Source organism: Trachemys scripta, chromosome 1 (assembly GCF_013100865.1).
Source record: "Trachemys scripta elegans isolate TJP31775 chromosome 1, CAS_Tse_1.0, whole genome shotgun sequence".
Taxonomy (NCBI): Eukaryota; Metazoa; Chordata; order Testudines; family Emydidae; genus Trachemys; species Trachemys scripta.
Window position 1 is genome coordinate 123,150,160 of NC_048298.1, and position 19,592 is coordinate 123,169,751.

The 19,592-nt window shown below is 40.4% G+C and overlaps 1 protein-coding gene across 2 annotated transcripts in view; it reads left to right on the forward strand.

The window, feature by feature from the left end:
* The window catches only part of FBLN1 (fibulin 1), a 101,154-nt gene that overhangs the window by 24,883 nt on the left and 56,679 nt on the right, over window positions 1-19,592 (forward strand). For both annotated transcript variants that reach the window (XM_034784138.1, XM_034784130.1), the window contains exons 4-9: window positions 7,051-7,219; window positions 7,829-7,888; window positions 12,524-12,625; window positions 13,198-13,335; window positions 15,299-15,436; window positions 18,440-18,583. In XM_034784138.1, the coding sequence (XP_034640029.1) occupies window positions 7,051-7,219; window positions 7,829-7,888; window positions 12,524-12,625; window positions 13,198-13,335; window positions 15,299-15,436; window positions 18,440-18,583 (751 nt within the window). The remainder of the gene's footprint in view (window positions 1-7,050; window positions 7,220-7,828; window positions 7,889-12,523; window positions 12,626-13,197; window positions 13,336-15,298; window positions 15,437-18,439; window positions 18,584-19,592) is intronic.

Sequence of the window (19,592 nt, forward strand, 5' to 3'; positions counted from 1 at the left end):
AACCAAAAAATCTTACCGTGTTATATTGAACTTGCTTTGATCCACTGGAGCGCACAGCCCCGCCCCCCCCGGAGTGCTGCTTTACCGCGTTATATCCAAATTCGTGTTATATCAGGTCGTGTTGTATCAGAGTAGAGAAGTATTATGCATCATACTGGGCTTCTATCTCAGTGCTCCTGTTTAAACTTGACTTTAACATGTGAAACCTTTTGGACTGAATGTCTTTTTTATTTTTTTCTCCAAGAAAATAGTCAGGCTTAATTAGGAATCCAATTAGTGGGCTAAATTGGTGATCTTTCCAGTAAGAGAATCACCGGGGTTACTATTCTCTAATTGGAGTCCAGAACATGCAACTAGAAAGAAGATGAAGAAGCATATTTTGAAAACACTGGTCTGTGTTTTTGCATCCACGGATTGCAGTTGTTGATAATTTTGAGCACAGTTAAGCACCTTGTTACTCAGAAAATGATGGATACAAAAACAAAAGTCTATTTAAAGCCAAGCAGAAAAATCGGTCTCCAAAGACAAATCTAACTCCAAACGTGTTGGTTGAGCATTGGCCTGGCATAGGAGACTCAGAAGTACAGATCAGCAAGTGTCTCTGAAAGCTAGATCCACAAATTAAAGGGCAGAATCTGGTAAAAATTTTGATAGTCCTTAAAATGCTCAGAAATCTGCCCAAATCATAGCACTTTCTCTCTTCCCAACGAACAGTATTTAGCCCTTATTCTCCCATTTTCTAAAGAAGCTTTTGTCTATATTATTAAATATAAAGTTTTTTATTCTGAACTGCTGGACATAATTTGTTTCATTGTTCACATCTTCAGAAGTTGTGAAAATTTCCACTGGATTCTTATTTTGTCCAATCTATTTTTCGGCTGCTGACAGAAGTGTGTACTCCAGCAGATGAGACCTCTTGTGGAGGAACCTACAAAAGCATTGTTAATGCAGCATTTGCTGTTCAACTCTTTATATTTAACTAATGATATAAATAACAAGGAGCTATTATAATGTTTAGTTAATTCAGGGGTTTTACTGGCTAAGCACTATCAGGTGATTCCTAGTCATACTAAGAAATATTTTAAAACTACAAACTTGTAACTATGGGCTGAATAGAAAATATATGTATATGTATGGTCTGATTTTCAAAGGTGCCGAGCATATGTGACTTCCCACTGAAGTCAGTGGGAGGCTTCGGATGCTCATTACCTCTGACTACCAGGCTATTACTGCATACGTCTCTAATTTTGAAGCAAGTATATGGTATGCATGTTTGTCTTTCTATATTTACTCCTTTCCATGAAAACTTAAGGTGAGTGATAACTTGATTGTTCATGAGACTAGAGGTGAAATAATAGATCCTTTAACCTGTAGGTCATAGGTGCACATATGATCCAGGTTGGATCACATGCTTAACAATGACCTAGAGGCAATGATGGGGAGTATTACAATTGGATAGTTATTTGGCACTCTACATTAAATGAAGAGGTAGTCTCAACCCAGTTCCTAGGAGTGGTCCACCTTACAACAAATCTCTGGCACAGCTGTCACCCTTGTAGGCAGTGTCTTCAAAGAGGTCAAGAACTGAACTGACAGGGAGTCTGAACTACACTTTCAAACTAATAGATGTTCAAGCTTACTTCAAAATAGGATGGAAGCACTTGGACAAAATAGTATGGGAAAGTGCACTGGCACTTATCATCTGATGATGATGATGATACTTATTTAGTGCCATGAATTTGAGGACCCCAGAGTGATCATGAACACTAATTAAATTAGCCTCATTAGCCTCTGTAAGTTATCTCCATTTTATGGATAGATGGACGGACTGAGACATGGAGAGGATAAATGACTAGCCCAAAGTCACAAGTGAGGTATGTGGCAGAGCCAGGAGCAGAACCAGGTCTCCAGGCTCCAAGTCTTGTGCTGTAACCACAAGATCATCTTTTATTTTCACTTGTACTTCTTCTTTAATTGAGTGGAAGATCTCAGCCTCAAACCAGCATCTTCCATCAGCACTAAGTTAATTTAAAAAAATTGTAAACCAACCAAACAAAATAAGCAAAAATTGACACCATGATATTTGACCTAGAAGTACTGCATTTATTGTTAATCTTCAATACTTCTGTTCTTTACGTTGGATAATTCTGTTAGTGCACTGGTGTCGTGATGATAGTGGCAATATGGCTAAAGAGTCATTCTGAATAATAATGAAGTTATTCCTTGACCCCACCCAACCACCTTTGTTTAGAAATATGTTCATATCTGAAATTAAGGTCTCAACATTTAAATCTTAAAGCATTTTTCTCCTAGAATGAACAGTGATCCTGAAGTAACTTAAAGCTGGAATGGCAAGCTATCTTCTAGTCTCAGATAGAGATCCTGTTATAGCTGCTGCTGGAAATGTCTTCCTTTCTTTTTTTAATGACGTTTTTCAATTCTCCATAGTACAGTCAAACAAAATACATGAGAACCTCAGTTTTTATGAATACTAATTTTAGGAATGTCCAGCAGTTATATAAACCATTTTTTTTTCATGATATGGAGGGTGGAAGGGAATCACACTACAAAAATGATATTGATGAAGAACAAATTGTCATAACTTGACATTCGGATGCCTTGAGTGCATTTGAAATGGCTTTGCAATGATATGAAGGACAAGAAGAAAGTGAGGCAGTGCACCATACTTTAACTTATGAACAGCATCTAGTAATAGACTATTGAGATGTTCAATTTATGAACTCCTCAATCCAAAATTAGTTAGTAAAATAGGGATTCTACTGAATATGGTCAAATTATATACATAAAAGATGAAGCATGAAGTAGAATACTTATGTGTAAATTGCTCTTCTAAGGAAAGGAAACAAGCCAAAGCTATCATCAACTCTTCCTGAAAAAGAAGCAGCAAAAGCTCTGTATAAAACAAAAAATAATGCTGTAAAATGCAACACAAGAAGGAGCAAGAGGAAATACATGGATAATATCACCAAAGAAGTTGAAGTGGTTGATAAAAGAAATAATAGTAAAACACTTCTGTCAATTCAGCAAGGTTCTAACTAGCAAGTTTAAACCAGTTGGGCGCCTGTTAAGGTAAACAAGGAAAAACCCTCGTAACAGAAAGAGAGCGATAGGCAGAATATTTTTAAGGAGTGCTAAACAGAACAATGCCATAAGAAACTTTTGACTTTGACAAAGACCTTAAACACCAAGAAATAGACGTTGTAACATCTAACATTAAAACCAAAGTGAAAGATGCATTAAAAAGTTGAAACATGGGAAACCTTGCAAGTGAAGACAAGAGTCACGGGGGAAATGTTGAAAGCTTGTGATGAGACTATCAATAAAATCACCAAAGCATGGGACCAGGAATAGCCTCCGGAACAGTGGGAAAATGGCATTAAAGTCAAAATTCCAAAGAAAGGTGACCTAGATGGTCAAGCTGTACCTAATCCTGCTTCATCGTGCAGGATTTCTTAGATTTCTATTATTTCTATGATTGATTCGAAGCAATTGCAATAACTGGTGAGGTGTAACACTTCTTTCAGTGATAGTCTTCTTCAGTATCATCTTAAGCAGAATAAAGGAAGCAGATCAGCCAAAACTAATGGAAGGCAATCTGGATTTTGATTTGGAAGATCAGGAGTCAACCAGATTTTCATCCTAAGGATACTCTTTGAAGAGTGCATCAAATGGGGCAAAAACACTTAATAGATTTTAAGAAAGCACTTGACAGCCTCCATCATGCTTCATAGTGGAAATCTTGAAGTGTTAAGGAATGCCAACAAAAAACATAACATCAAATGCAGAATGCACAGTTAACACAGACGTGAGCAAATGGTTTAACATAAACACTGGCGTCAAACAAGGATGCATTCTTTTCCCTCTCCTGTTTGGATTGCCATTGACATCATTGTGAGAAAAAGCGTAGATGGATATAACACAGGCATCACGTAGTTCAGCAACAGTATACTAGAAGATTTAGATTGTGCTGATAATATTGCTCTTCTAAGGTCTGGTCTATACTACCCGCCTGAATCGGCGGGTAGAAATCGACCTCTCGGGGATCGATTTATCGGGACGCGACAATCGATCCCCAAATCGGCGCTCTAACTCCACCAGCGGAGGTGGTAGTAAGCGCCGCCGACAAAAAGCGGCAGAAGTCGATTTTGCCGCCGTCCTCACAACGGGGTAAGTCGGCTGCAATATGTCGAATTCAGCTACGCTATTCACGTAGCTGAATTTGCGTATCTTAAATCGACTCCCCGCTGTAGTGTAGATGTACCCTAAGGGACAGCTCAACCAACATGCAAACAAAAACTGAAAGATTGTCCAGTATTGCAAGAAAGGTGGGATTAATCAATTATGAAACAAATCTAATGAGAACCCCAGCAACTCCCAACACAAAAATTACTTCTGAATGCAAGCGGTGAGCCAATTCAGATAACTTGGCAGTGACATGAAAGTCAATGAGAATATCCATAAGGAAATAATGTCGTGAATTGGCATGGTAGCAGCTGCAATCACCAACTTAAACAAGAAATTTGGTCATAAAAAATCTACAATTTAAAGACTAAACTAGGAATCTTCAACTTAAATATAATTTGCACCTTATGGATGTGAAGGCTGGAAATCCACCAAATATATAGACAGAGGTCTAAATGCCTTCGAAAGTAAATACTTCAGGAAAATACAAAGCACAGGTGCTGACTTGCTGATTTCCTGGGGGGTTCTCCACCCCTTCTTTGTACCTGGTCCCACTCCCACTCCACCCCTTCCCCCAATGCCCTAGCCCCACCCCACCACTTCCTACCCTGTTCTGTCCTCTCCCAGAGGACACCCCACCATAGATGACTGGAGCCTCCCCATACTGGGGGGGGGGGCACAATCTAAAGGGGAGGTCACATGTGGCCGCCCCCGCCAACCTGCCCCCTGCTGCCAGCCCACCATGCTGCAGAGCAGCTGACCAGTGGCTGGAAGGGGGTGGTCCCGCCCCTTCCGTTCCTGGACCTCCCACCCCTTCCAATCCCCGGCATCTGGGGAACATGCCACCATGTCCCCCTGACGCATCAACCAGCCCCACCCTTGCTCCGCCTCTTCCTGCCCCCACTCCTTGCCTCCTCTCCTGCCCAATGCCTCCTGCCCGCCACTGAACAGCTGATCTTCCACGGGCAGGAGGTGGTGGGGGGAAGGGGCCTGCCGGTGGGTGCTGAGCATCCACTACTTTTTTTTTTTTTTTTTCCATGCGTGCTCTGGGACTGAAGCATCCATGAAGTTGGCATCTCTGATACAAGGTGTTAAATGGAGTGAATCTATAACAAATGCCGAGACTCATCCGAAATTTTAACAACTCCTTATGTCTAAAGTTATCCAGAAAAAAAGATGAAAATATGTGGGATGTGTTGAGAATGAGGCCAGGGCATTTGCCACAAAAAGATGAAGCACACGTTAGGCTGCTTATGAGTAGCTTGCTCTTCTAAAGGTAAAGAGTGTGAGGGAGAAAAGGAAAAGTTGATCTCTTTATTTTATCCTTGTGCTGCTCCAGGCTTTAAAGTAATTCTTCATTACAGAACAGAAGAGAAAACATATGTACAATTATTTATATGGATAAGTAGAGAAGGCGGGCAGGCATGTATCTCACAGGTGTTGGGAGAAATGTACTGTTCTCAGTTTTTTTTTTTGGAAATGGCTTCTTGAAACTACACAAGGGATTTAGGTCATTAACGTCCATAATGAGTAGTTATTTTATGTTCCAGCTGTGTTTTTAATTTTTTTAAATGCTGCAGGCTGTTTCCTTTTGAGCTAAAAACAATTATAAAAGTCATTTCTAAAAAAATTTTTAATCTGCCTTTTACTTCACAGCAGTAGTTGGCAGACGCTGGTTGCAGTGAACCAAATTTCACCCTAGCTTTCTAGCAGCAGGGGAGAAAAGGGAGCAATTTGGCAATGTTTTTCAACTCAGGCTAAAACAAAATCAACACAGCCGTTTGTTCAGAATCAACCTTTGTTCTGTCCTGCAGTGGATTCTGAAGCCCCTGTTCTTCCAGTGCAGACCCTCATGCCTAGAAGGACTGGGCACTAACAGATCCCATTTCAGAACTGGGTTCTTAAGAAGTGACATTCCTAAATAATTGCTATAGAGATGTGTGGACCAGCATTTAGGACACTGGATGAGACTTAGGAGACTTTGTTTTTGGGTCTACCACTGACCCGCTGCATCGCTTTACCTCTCTGTGCCTCTGTTTCCCCCTCACTCTTTGTCTCTTGTTTGTTTAGACTGTAAACTCTTTGGGACAGGAAGCATGTGCTTGTCTAGTGCATAGCCGAATGGGGCCCCAATCTCAGTTGAGGCATCTGGGTGATACCATAATACAAGTAATTAATACTAAAGTTAAAAATGTTAGCCTTCAATATGAGGGATTTTTTTTTTCTTTTGGGAACCTTTTTAAATCATGGTGGTCTATACAGAATTGTGTCTTCTTTCATGTCTTTATGGTCTGTTAATTTTAAGCCCAGGTGCTTTATTTTTTTAAGTGAGAATTTGGGGGATGTTGGGAGGGCAGGCTAGTGTGCAGTTTATTTATAAACTGAGCAATGCCCCTCATCCTCACGGTGACAAATAAAATCTGTTTTAAATTAGAAGTGGAGCTCAAGTCATTCAGGGTTTTGAGGAGTCCCACAGTTTGGTGGTGTTCAGAACTGGAGATCTGGATCTGCTCATTTGAGGGAGGGGAACCCACCACAACAGTTGTACATGGACCATTCTTGTCTTCCCATCCCGCACCATCAAGGACAGTGGGGATTGAATCCAAGGCCTGGGTTTGGCTTACATCTTCTCTTTGAGAGCCTGATCCAGACCCCTACAAATGTTCTGAGCGCTAACTAATTAAGCACAGCAGGGCTTTTGAACATCGGGGTCTGAAAGCTTTGGCTGACCATTTTCTATAAACACACTGCGTGAAATTCTGGCCCCATTGAATTCAGTGGCAAAACTCATTGATTTCTTTAGGGCTAGGATTTCACTTACTATCTGTTTTTGTTTTGTTTTGACAGAAATGCTGTTACTGTTGCTTGCTGGGAAAGACAGCCCAAGTTCAAGGACAGAGCTGTGAGCAGAGCCAACTGATAGGATACCAGTGTGGGCAGGTGTTCAGAGCTTGCTGTGTCAAGGGTCAAGAAGGCACTGAAGGGTCAATTAGCGATGTTCCTAAAAAAGACCAAGGTATATTATACCAGCACTAAAATTAAGCTGAGACAGCAGTGCACAACTTCAAGTCATAGTAGGATGCAGGGTAGGAGACATGCTTGTACTTTTGGATGATTTATGTTGCAACTCTTCTTGTGCTGTTTTAAAATGTATGCCGAGAGTTGGCTGGGCACCTTTTGATGTGAAGTTGCTTTTCAGAATAAAATCTAAATGAATAAATAAGATTAGCCTAACTTCCGTCATAACTGCTAAGCCCCCGCAGCTGCAACCGAAGTCAATGGAAGTTGAGGGTGCTCAGCACGTTTAATGAAAATCAGGTTAAACTTTTACGTAGAAGCCTAATGTTAGGAACTCATATTTGAAAATCTTGGTTCATGTGTAATCGTCATTTATCTTATGATCTATCATTCATTTGGCAAGTGTACTCTGTGTGCACGTGTGTTTGAATCAACTGTCAGATAAAAGCTATTTTGTGTTTATAAAATGAATAAATAATTCTTTGGTATTATCCTGTGGTATAAGTATCCACAAATACTTGCTCCTAATCTTTTCCCAGGTATATAGCATTTTATTGTGAGCGGAAAACTGCTTTCCCTTCTAATGTCTATTTAACCTTCTTATTAGTTAAAATTTCTGACGAGGAAGTAGACCAAGAGGATCCTTACCTTCATGACCGCTGCAGAGGTGAGTTAACTGACTGTTCTTATATAGTGACTTTTTTTGTGTGTGTGATCATTTCAGTAAACGTGAAAAACTAGGCAAAACTTAAATCCAAGGTTCACCCAAACCATTTTGCTTAGCCCAGCAATTCGCAAATACAAATGGCATGGGAATCCTTTCTGAAATGGTAGCTTGTTTCTACCCTCCCTTCATGCTATTTTGATTATTGGAAAGAAAATCTTGTAAAATATGAGATTCTTTTGGATTTGTTAAGCCGATGTCTGCGTAAGATGAGAACTCATTTGTAGTGTCTTAGGGACCAATAAATGTAAGACTTTTTTTAAGGCATTGTGACGGGGTCCCTGGGGCACAACCTGGACTGTGGGACTGCTGAACTATCCAAAGCCATCAGTCTGAGCTGTCTCTCACACTGTGATGCTAATGTCAAGCTACAAGCTTCTGACAGGCACTGCACTTACACAGCCATCCACAGGCAGGGACAGCCCAGTTCAGTTACATGAATGATCTCCCAGCCATTCATGAACTATCAATTGAGAGGCTTCAGCCAATTCCCCACCCCCAGCTCCCCAGTCTTGCATGCCAGTGCTGTGCCATCTTGCACTCCTCAGAAGCTGACAAGTATAAGCTCAGTACTTAGTTCGCCCCTCCCTCAATGTGGAATGGACATATGCTAGCCTCTTGCATCTGAAGAAGTGAGGTTCTTACCCACGAAAGCTTATGCTCCCAATACTTCTGTTAGTCTCAAAGGTGCCACAGGACCCTCTGTTGCTTTTTACAGATTCAGACTAACACGGCTACCCCTCTGATACATGCTAGCCTTTGTAATTTGAGCTGAGATTCCCTGAGCACTTCAACCAAAGACACACTGTTTTAGATAAAATACTAAACAGATTTATTAACACCAGAAAGATTTTAAGTGACTATAAGTAGCAGGTATGGAAATCAGTGTTACCTAATAAATAAAAATAAATTCTCAGTCTAAATTCTAACTTAAACAGATTAAGCAAGATTTGAATCAAACAGTCTCTCACCTTAATAGATGGTACAAGCAGCTTACCATTTCTCAGTACAAAGGCTGGATTCCTTTTCCAGCCTGGGACCAATCTTCTCCAGTTCAAAGTCTCTGTCTTCCAGATGTTCTTCCAGATGTTCAGATGGCAGGGAAGAGAGGCCAAGTGATGATGTCACTGCCACTCTTTTATACTTTCTTTCAGCTGCAAGAAAGATCCTTGCTGTGACATGGGTTAGTCTGCCCCCATTGTGTACATGCCCTTCTCTGAGAAGGGATAGTTGGTTCTTCTTGATGGGTCATTAACGCTGTCTGGGTCCTCCTTTGTTGCAGCTGAGAGGCTGGCTGTGGGCATTTCCCAACCTCACAACATATTTCAGGAACACCTGTAGCAATACTTCATAACTTCACATACAATGGTAGTACACACAATCCAAGAGGTTGTTAAGGTTCAGCAGATTAAGACTTTTTCCGTGATACCACACAAGGCATGCATTGTACAAAACATATCAGAATCATATGACAGTGGTGAATATGGGGGTTCCAGGATGCTGTGTTGAGGTGCCAACTGTCGCAGGCACATCAACTCCTTTTAAGTTCAGGGGCAGTTGAGGATGCTCAGGGCTTTGCAGAAAAAGTTTCAGCCCCTTATAAGATCAAGTTGTTACACTGGGCCATATTCTGTCCTTCAGTACTACATGCATGAGCAAATTTGGAAAGCCCTGGGGAGCTTCAGTCAACATGTGAGTTGGCTTATGGTCTGTAATGAACACAGTTGGGAAGATAGTGGGTCTGTTTTGATAAAGACTGTTGACACCTCCGTATGGAAGGGTAAGGTGCTACTGCCAATAACCTTTAGGCAAGTAGTTGTTTGGCCCTTATTCTGGAAGTCCTCTTTTGAGGCTCATAATCTCACCAAATTTCTTTTCATATTTGTCAAGGAACTGGAAGGGAGAGGTGAGGCAGAGTTGGTTGGCTGTGTGGATGTTGGGTCATCTCTAAAAGTTGTGGAGTTTAATGTCTTACGTATTAAATTTTGTACATGCCCTCTGAATTTTATGGAAGTGCATATTTTGCAGATCTTAAATGTATTTTATAGAGCTCCCAGTGAGCTCATTGAGAGTTAGTCACACATGGCTAAAGGCAGAATTTGGCCCTCCATTATTGTCACTTTCTCCAACTAGATAGCTGCCCTCAGAAATGTAGTAGTCTCAGAAATGTCAATTATATTGTAAAACATTTTTTTTCAAATATTGGCTACAATTTAGTCATGGCAAAAAGAACTTTTTACCTCTTGCTATTTGTCGGCTGGGCTGAGGAAAAATAGCTTTCTTTTAAAAGTCAGACAAAAACCTTAGACCAACCACTTTCAAGCTAAAACTGCGACTTCCTTCTGATCTTGTGTATTAGGTAACACAATATTGTACTGCTCAGGAGCACACCAGTTTCCCTTTCCTGGTAGAGCAGGGATGAAATAATCTGTACCTGCTCCTTAAGAGATGCAAATAACATTCTCCTCTGTACCAGCTGTGCCCAGTGCCCATCTCTACCTACCTGCCTGCCTGAGAGGGTGTGTAGCAGACCCAGGTTACTTGTGCTTATCCCGGTGCTCTGGCAGGCAATATGGGTAGCCCACACAGGAGAATAATGGGACAGCTTACACTCCCTTGTTTGCTGGGTGGGCATGTAGGGAAATAGACATTCTTGCCCTTAAGAAGTAGAGAATTTTACATCTGCTGCTGTTTCACTTTGCCTGGGCTGTCTTTATTTGTTTATAACATTTATTTTTCTAACTCATTAACAAAAAAAAATTTCAAAGGAGATATTTTTTTAAAGGATGGGCTAGATCCTCAGCTGCTGTAAATCAGCATAGGTCTGTTGACTTCAGTGGAGCTATGCTGACTTACAGCCACTGAAGATGTGACCATATATTAGAAATACTGATTGGGATTTTCAAACTTCCTTAGGCCTCTTTGAAAATCCCAACCTCCAATTGTAGTGGTTTGTAGTTTGACATGGATATTGAACAGCATTCCAGTCTATTCAGTTGTATCTAGAACCGAAATTGATTCCAGAAGATCCAAACATACTTGACCTTTTATTTGAAAGTGTCCAGACAAGTTACAATGAGCCCAGTGGCATCAGGCATTCCACTTTTAGAGCTTGAAGAACATGTGTATTCTGTTCCTATCCTTGTTCGTGGTTGAGATGATTAGATCTGAAATGGCGTAACTAATTTCTGTTTGACGTGCACAATCCACATGAAAATTGGCAGGAAAATGAAAGAAAGATAAATAATGACTTGTACATCGATTTTTGTGTGGCAAGTGCATGCTGCCTCTTGGATGGAATATTTGATTTGGATAATGATCTGCTTATTTTGATTTACTGCCTGTCACACGTGTTTCATATATCTAAAAGATTAAAACATCAGAGATTTATTATTTTCTGCAAACATTTCTGAATAAAGTAATACATTTTTGGATTAAAAAAAAGTTTGAGTTAATAGACTGATATTCCAGTATAAGCTTTCAGCATGTCATAATAGACACACTGCTACAAATGGTTTGTTTATGCAGGTGTTTCTGTAGGACACAATGTTTTGAAAATGTACCCGTTTCAGTGTCCAGGGCATCTGTATCCCATAAGAGGTAACAACAGATACTGTGCCAGTTAAGCAATGATTTATCATACTGCCTATTTGGCTGTTCTACTCCATAGGTGTTAGAAACAGAAAACACCTGTTGAGTCATCAGGTCCCTTATCCTGCCAAAGCAAAAGCTGGCTGTCCTTCTTGACTCAAGATGATAAATCACATTAAAAGGTGTTAATGATATACTTTCCTAATATTACTTTTCCATGTCAGCAATTGCTGTAGTAGCCAGATTGAAGTTATTCATTTGCAAGAGGGAGGGGAATTGGTCTGTCCAATTGCAAATGGGAGTTGCTGTCCATTAGACACTCTTTCTATTAAGGGCTACACTATAAACAAGTTTAAGGATCGTTTCTATCATTTTTTTCCAAAGATGAGTTCAAATGTGTCAGGCAATGAAACTTCCAGCAATTCTCTGGGAGGCCATTTCACAGTCTGAGGGTATCTACATTAGGCAAATGTCTGACTTGCCTATTATGACCCTTCTAGCTTTTCTTATGGGATAGTAGTCGATATTAAAAAAATCATGCTTTGCCAACAATTACCCACACAGGAGCGCCGCCAGCTTTTCTGCCGCCCTAGGTGGCGGAAGGTCCCGCCCCGAAATGCCGCCCCCCACAGAGGAAGGTCCCTCTACTGAAATACCACCGCGGTCGCCGCCCCCCAAATTGTAGTGCTCTAGGCGACCGCCTAGGTCGCCTAATGGGTTGCGCCGGCCCTGTACCTACAGTGGTATCTGAGCTTTCCTCCTGAACTCTGAATAGGATATATTTGTGATGTTGGTTGATTAAGGTTGACTTTTTTTTAATGCTGGTTTCTTTCTGCTAATTTTTTTTTCTTAGTGTATTCTTCGAGCATACTAATCCAACATCCTGTATTTTGCTGGGCACTCATGTTTAAGTAGTTGACATCTTTCCAGTTTTGTGTGATGAACTAAATTGTATACTTTATTGGTAAAAATCACATCTGTTTTTAGGAGGTGGTCCCTGTACACAGCAGTGTAGGGACACAGGCTCCAGTGTTGTCTGCTCCTGCTTTGTTGGGTACCAGCTTCTGTCTGATGGTGTCACCTGTGAAGGTAAAAGAAACAAAATGATTGCCTCTGTTTGTTGCTTAAAGGTAAAAGTGTTTTGTTTATTGTGGATTTTTTTTTTACAGGATAGTGACTAGGACATGCTTATATTGGGAGTGGAAGGAGACATTGGCAATGAAAGGCTGAGTTAGGTAGGGTGTGAACTTGGGGACAATAGAGGTAAGGGAAGAGACCAGTTCAGTGGGGCAGGTGGAGGGTTTGCAGATGGATAGGAGGCAGGAGAGACCTCAAGTTTGGTGTTGGGAGTGAAGATAGCAGTAAAAGCATGCCTTTCCATTTGCAATAGTAAATGAATATTCATATAAAATACAATATATCCTAGACCTGTCACCTGAGATGTTGAATCCTTATAGTTGAAAACACAGTGAGTGGCTAAAAATTGAGAACAAAAAAGAGCAGTAACTTTTTTGTGGGATATGGAATCCACAATGCACCCCGCATGTGGGTGTTCAAAGTTTCTGTTGACCCAAGGCTGACCCTTGTTCCTTTCTCTTCCCAAGGATTTCAAGTCTTTTGTTTTAACTGTTTAATTATCTGTCCACTTTGGTTACTTCTAGATACTAATGAGTGTATCACTGGGATGCACAACTGTGGGATTGGACAAACTTGTGTCAATACAGTAGGATCCTTCCGCTGTCAGCGTGAAACGAGCTGTGGGACTGGTTATGAACTCACTGAAGACAACCATTGCAAAGGTATGTCCCAGGCTGTATATTGGACACATAGGAGACTGATGTTTATCAACATTTATGATGCCCCAAAATGCTAAATAAATTATTGTCTTGTTGTTTTCTGGAAATACATGTGTAAGTTGTATTTCCGTACCAGATGTGTTGTATAGTCTAATATGAGCATCTAACACTTCAGCCTGAGGTGCTTTCTTTGGGGAAATGTAAATGAGCCACAAACCCAATTTGTCTTGGCTTCCACTGGAAAACAATCCATCTCTCTGCAGCTGAGAATGGTCTTGATGGTCTTTTCACTCCCCTGAAGGATGTAGGCAGCTACTTGGGACTATATTTTGGGTAAGATTATATTGTAGAGGAGGGGGTTGGACTAGAGCTTTGAGCAGAGGGTTGGACTAGATGACTCCTGAGGTCCCTTCCAACCCTGAGAGATAGGGGGTGATACAATTTAATTTTTTTTTTAAATTAGTGTTTTTTTCCCTAAAGTGTTCAGTTGACCTAACTTGGCTCCCTTTGAAGTCAAAGGTAAAACTCCTATTGACTTAAATGAGAGAGCAGTTTTAGGCCATTGAAAATTCCACCTATAGGCATTAATAATCTTTTCCCATAGGAATAAGAGGAGTGCAGCCTCTAGTCAGTGCTTTGGAAACTCTTACTAGGAGTTCCCAAATTATCATCTTGGAATTATATTAACTATCAGGACAGAAATTTCTACTATTGCTTTGACAACTTTTGAAAAATTATGTTTTCCCTTAAGGAAAATACCTAGTAGCCAGATGTATGATAGCTGATATTTGAAAAAGGACAGATCCTTCAACATTAATGGCATGAGGAAATATGAAAGCCTTTTCGATGGAAAAAATGACAGACACCTTATATCGGGATTAAGTACATTTTATAATGTCTGGTTACCAATTTTTGGAGTTTGAACAAAATAAATACACAGATAAAGATAAGAGGTTGACCAAACACAAATGGGTCCTTTAAAGATAACAAATACAGGTTATGAATAAAATTTGTTAATACTTGCATGGAATGTTCATATATCTGATTGGAAAAAAAGATAAAGTTTTAAAAAAATTAACACAGAATGATAATCTTCATTTATTGTTTTTAATTGTCATGTAAAATCAAATAGAAAACTTCTGCCTTATTACAGAGGTCTATCAGTTTTATCCCTATTAAATACTAGAAGGCTTTTCTATAAGGTTTATTAAGCCTACAGGAAACATTTTCAATGTTCATGACATTTAAATTCATTTTTTCCCCCACTGAGCTACTTTCCCACAAAAATTTGCTAAAACATACCTACATTTTTTTATCGCTCCAAAGAATTTTTATCCCATGACAAATATAAGGCTCAAACCTGAAGTCTTTACTCTGTTTTTATATAGGCAAAGATCTTTTTAGAATCAGTTATTTAAATTCGCATTTATACTTAGACTCTTCTACACCACTCTGACAGTGGAAAGGAGCCTTAAAGTGAGCATAAATTACACTTCATTTCATGTTAAGCCAGACTGATGTAGGGGGCCCTTAGTGTAAAATGAAAATGAAGCCTGATGAGTTTACCTGAGAAAGGATTTAATAAAATTAAGGACTTCAGGATTTAGGCCTTTATTCAGAAAAGCATTTAAGCACATTCTTAACTCTCATTGACTTCAGTGGGATTTAGCACATGCTTAAGTGCCTTGTTGAATCAGGGCCTTAGAAAATACTGCTTCAGACACTGAAAATATTGCAAGTCATTTGGTTGTTTAATAAGATAATAAAGAGAACTAGCCTGCTGCCTAGTTCTGTGAGATTCCAGTAAAGACAATGGGCCAAATTAATCTCCAGTGTAACTACACTGAAATGATGAATGAAGTTACACCCAGGATGAATTTGGCCTATGTTTTCTAACTCTGTCTTAAGTGTAATTAAAAAACTTGTGTAAAACTCTTGCTAACTATTTTTTTTTGTGATGTACCAGATATTGACGAATGTGAGAGTGGTACTCATAACTGCCTCCCCGATTTTATCTGTCAGAATACTCCGGGATCTTTCCGTTGTCGACCCAAGCTACAGTGCATGAATGGGTTTATACAAGATGCGCTAGGCAACTGTATTGGTAAGACATATTGTCACTTAAATGAATTCTTGGAGTTGTGCGTGGGCCAACATACTGCTGCACGGGGTCAGGTCTGAGCCTCCCACGTCAATCCTAATGCTGATGTTCATCTTTATATATTACATCATCTTCCTGCTCCCATTAAAAGTAGAATTTGATCATAAGTGATTTAGAATTCTAAGTCTGATTTTTCAAAAGAAACTTAGGGTATATCTATACTACCTTCCGGATCGGCAGGCAGCGATCGATCCGGGGGGGGTCGTTTTATCGCGTCTAGTCTAGACGTGATAAATCGACCCCCAAGTGCTCTCCCATCGACTCCTGTACTCCACCGCTCCGAGAGGTGCAGGCAGAGTCGACAGGGGAGCGGCAGCAGTCGACTCACTGCAGTGAAGACACTGCGGTGAGTAGATTTAAGTCCATTGACTTCAGTTACGTTATTCGTAGCTGAAGTTGCGTATCTTAGATCGATCATCCCCATTTCCGCCCCCCCAGTGTAGACCAGGCCTTAGGCAGTAAAAATCTAAGACCTGTTGACTTTCAATGAGACTTAGACACTCAGTCACGTAGGGTAAAATATTCAAAAGCACATAAGTCTTTTTTGTTTATCATGTGCTTCTAACACAGGATTTGTAAAAATATTAATTCATTTTGACATACTTTCTCTCCCTTTATTCAAATGATTTTAAATAACCATAGAAATGTAGGGCTGGAAGGGATCCTGAGAAGTCATCAAGTCCAGCCCTCTGCAGTGAGGTGGGACCAAGTAAAACTAGACCATTCCAGAAAGGTGTTTGTCCAACCTGTTTTAAAAAATCTCCAGTGATGGGAATTCCACAACCTCCCTCGGAAGCCTATTCCAGAGCTTAACTACCCTTTTAGTTAGACAGATTTTCCTAATATATAACCTAAATCTCCCTTGCTGCAGATTAAACCATTACTTCTTGTCCTTCCTTCAGTGGACATCGAGAACGTTGTTTAGAACTGAAAGTCCAATGCTTGGTATTACTTTAGCATAAGAGTATCCTCTACAATGGAATTTGCTTTTGCTGGTTTGTTCAGCTACATAGAACAGATCTTGCTTTTCCAAGTCAGCTCCCATATATTAATAGTTCAGAGGAAAGAATTTTTACCACCTCAGGTAAAGAATGTAACGACCGGTCGGAATGATAATTAAGGCCAATTATCATGGGAGTGGGGTTTAATTTGAAAGACAGAATAGAAACTGTTGGGTTTAGGGGTATTAATACTTTGCATTCTAGGATTTGTAGGATCTAACCTGACAAACTAGAATTCTATATATGTCAGAATAATTGGCTTTCAACAGGCTTTAAATAGATTTGTCTGGTGTGTCCTACAAATCTATCAGCTCTTCTCATGATAGTAGCACCTCAAGTCCCAACTTAACTTTAAATTCCCTCAGCAGCATAGCCTGTTTTGGACTCGTGAAATCTGCTGAGCAACAGGATTTGCCAATTAGGTAGCATGCGATCAAGCTCCCATTTTCCTTTCAACCTTCCTTTGCTGAAAACTGACATTTGAAAAATACAAGGCTGAAAACAAAATTATCAGTGTGTAAAATTATACTTAATAAAATGAAGCCAGTTCTGTATTGTCGGATAACTTATCCCTTAAAGACTAATCTCTGACACAAGGAACAGATCATCAGCTGGTGTAAATTGGTGTGGATCTGTTGGCTTCAGTGGTACTACACCATTTTACACCAGCAGTGAATCTGGCCCTTATAGTGCCTTCCACGGTCCATCCAGAAGAATTCCTCAGACACTTCACATGTCGGTTGCACAAACTATGCATCAAATGCTGCCCTGTATTGTGCTGAGCAGGAAAGAGAACAGGAACTTTCCTACCTTTCCAACCCACAGGTTCAAAGTAGGACACTCTCCTTGCACTCTTCAGAGCTGGCTGAAGTGTCTGCTGGTGCTCTATGTGCCCAAGAGAATGAGGTCTGGTAGGCAGGAGCATGGCTCAGCAGCATGTGCTACAGGGAGGGGCAGTAAAGCGTACTCTGGTACAGATTCACCAATCCCACTCCTGCCTGGCCATCCAGAGTCATCCTGCCCTAAGCCAGGTGGATACTCTGCTCTATTCCACACTAACTCTGGGATGGAAGACATCAGCTCTTTGACAGTAAACCATAAAACCATAACACTGCATAGTAATGTAGGATACAGTGTGAAAAAGGTTTTCACCTGAAACCACAGGGGGAATTTTAGACCGGCAATTACCTAAACTGAATTGGAATTTGGCTAGGATGCTGTACACTTATAGAAAGTGCTATGCCCACATGCTGTCAGGTCTTCATACCTTTTCCCTGTTCTCACAGCACACTGCCTCCTGTACCAGCATGCTGGAGCAATGATTACTAGACTACTTCTTAAATTCTAACTTCAGCCATTGAATGAACCATCACTATGTGCTGGGCTTTCCTTGGAGATTTCCTCTTGAAATACTTGGCAAGTCCTCACTCTGCTTAGCTGGTGATATGGCAGTCTGAGGTGCTTTGGTCTCATGTCATTACATTTTAAGGGTCTTTTAAGTTTATAACATTTTTATGACAGGGAGGAGCATATATCATACAGTCACAAAGTGAGCAAATGCCCATTTGTGGAGAATAGTAAGGCATTCCATGGATGATGGAGAAATGACTAGTTTGCAAATAAGCACTTCTACTCTTCAGTCTCTGTGCACAAGTGGTCGGTTACATCTTTGCTCATGTTTTTATTTTCTGCATTTTGGGGAGATTTCCAAAGGCACAAATAGGAGTTATGCACCCAACTGCCATTGACTTTCAATGTTGTTAGGGCATTACCTGCCCTTTATGCCTTTGCAAATCTCCCACTTTGGTGTACTAAATTGTGCAAATATGTGTCTGCTCTCAAGGGCTGGTTCCCAAGCTATTAAGGGTGTAAGGACAGTATCTTACCTTAAAATGTCTGTAAACTGAGGATGGTTTTCTTTAATTGAATTTGTATGTCATCGTAGATATCAATGAGTGCCTAAGCATTAACATGCCATGCCCTGTTGGACAGATGTGCATTAACACAGATGGCTCATATACCTGCCAAAGAAATGTACCAAACTGTGGACGAGGTTATCATCTCAATGAAGAAGGAACAAGATGTGTAGGTGAGTAGCAGAAATGGAGTAAAACTGCTAAATGAACACATGATGTGCACACATCTACTTTTTCACTTAACCTGTCTGTTCCCTGCACTCAACCAAAGCCATTCTCACAACTACTTCCAAAGCCTCCTCTTGACTCTTTTCTTGCTCTCCCTCACAAGTGATGGATTGCAAACATCCCCTCTCTCTCCTCCTTCAAATCACTCCTGAACCTCCGTATTCTGGGAGGTTTGTGTGATAATGACCAGGCAGAATGGCATTGTCTGCTACTTGTATTAATATACTGAAATAGTGTAGCAAGGGTGATAGTCACTCCGGTGCAGAAGACCAGCAAAAGGCCCGTGAGCCACTTATGTCCAATGTAAATCATCATAACAGGTCTTAAAATCTTAAGCTGATTATAAATTGTCACAGCTCCATTAACTTCAGTGAAGCTATGACAATTTTATACCAGTTGAGGATCTGTCCCAATGTATATCTTCAGTGCTATATAAAAATTACTTTGCACAGTTCTTACATAGTGTCATCTTCGCTTTTTCTTTTGAGACCTGCCATAGTGGTGATCCAATAATTGAAACCCAGGAATTGAAGTCCAGGAACTACTCAATGTATTTACTGCTAAATAGATTGTTTTCCTACATAGAATTATTGAGAGAGGATGCAATCTAGTTTTTATGGAGTTATTAAAAGAAAAAGCAAACTAATATGAAGCTTAACAGATATGTCACTAATTAATTTACTTCTGATTTCCCTAAAGCTAATCAAATAAAACACAGTGCAATGATCAAATTAAAGTTACAATTGAAATTTGATCAATGGTTCAAACTACCGGACTTCCCAGGCTTGTCAGACACCTCGCTGGCTCCTACCCTTGTCTGTGCCGGCCGAGGGTCAACTCCCCAACTCCACTGGCCATGGGCAACACAAGCCCTTCTCTCTAAGCGCTGCAGGTCCAGCTGTTTTTCTACAGGCTAGTGATAGATGCACTCCAATCCTTGAGCCCTCTGAGCAT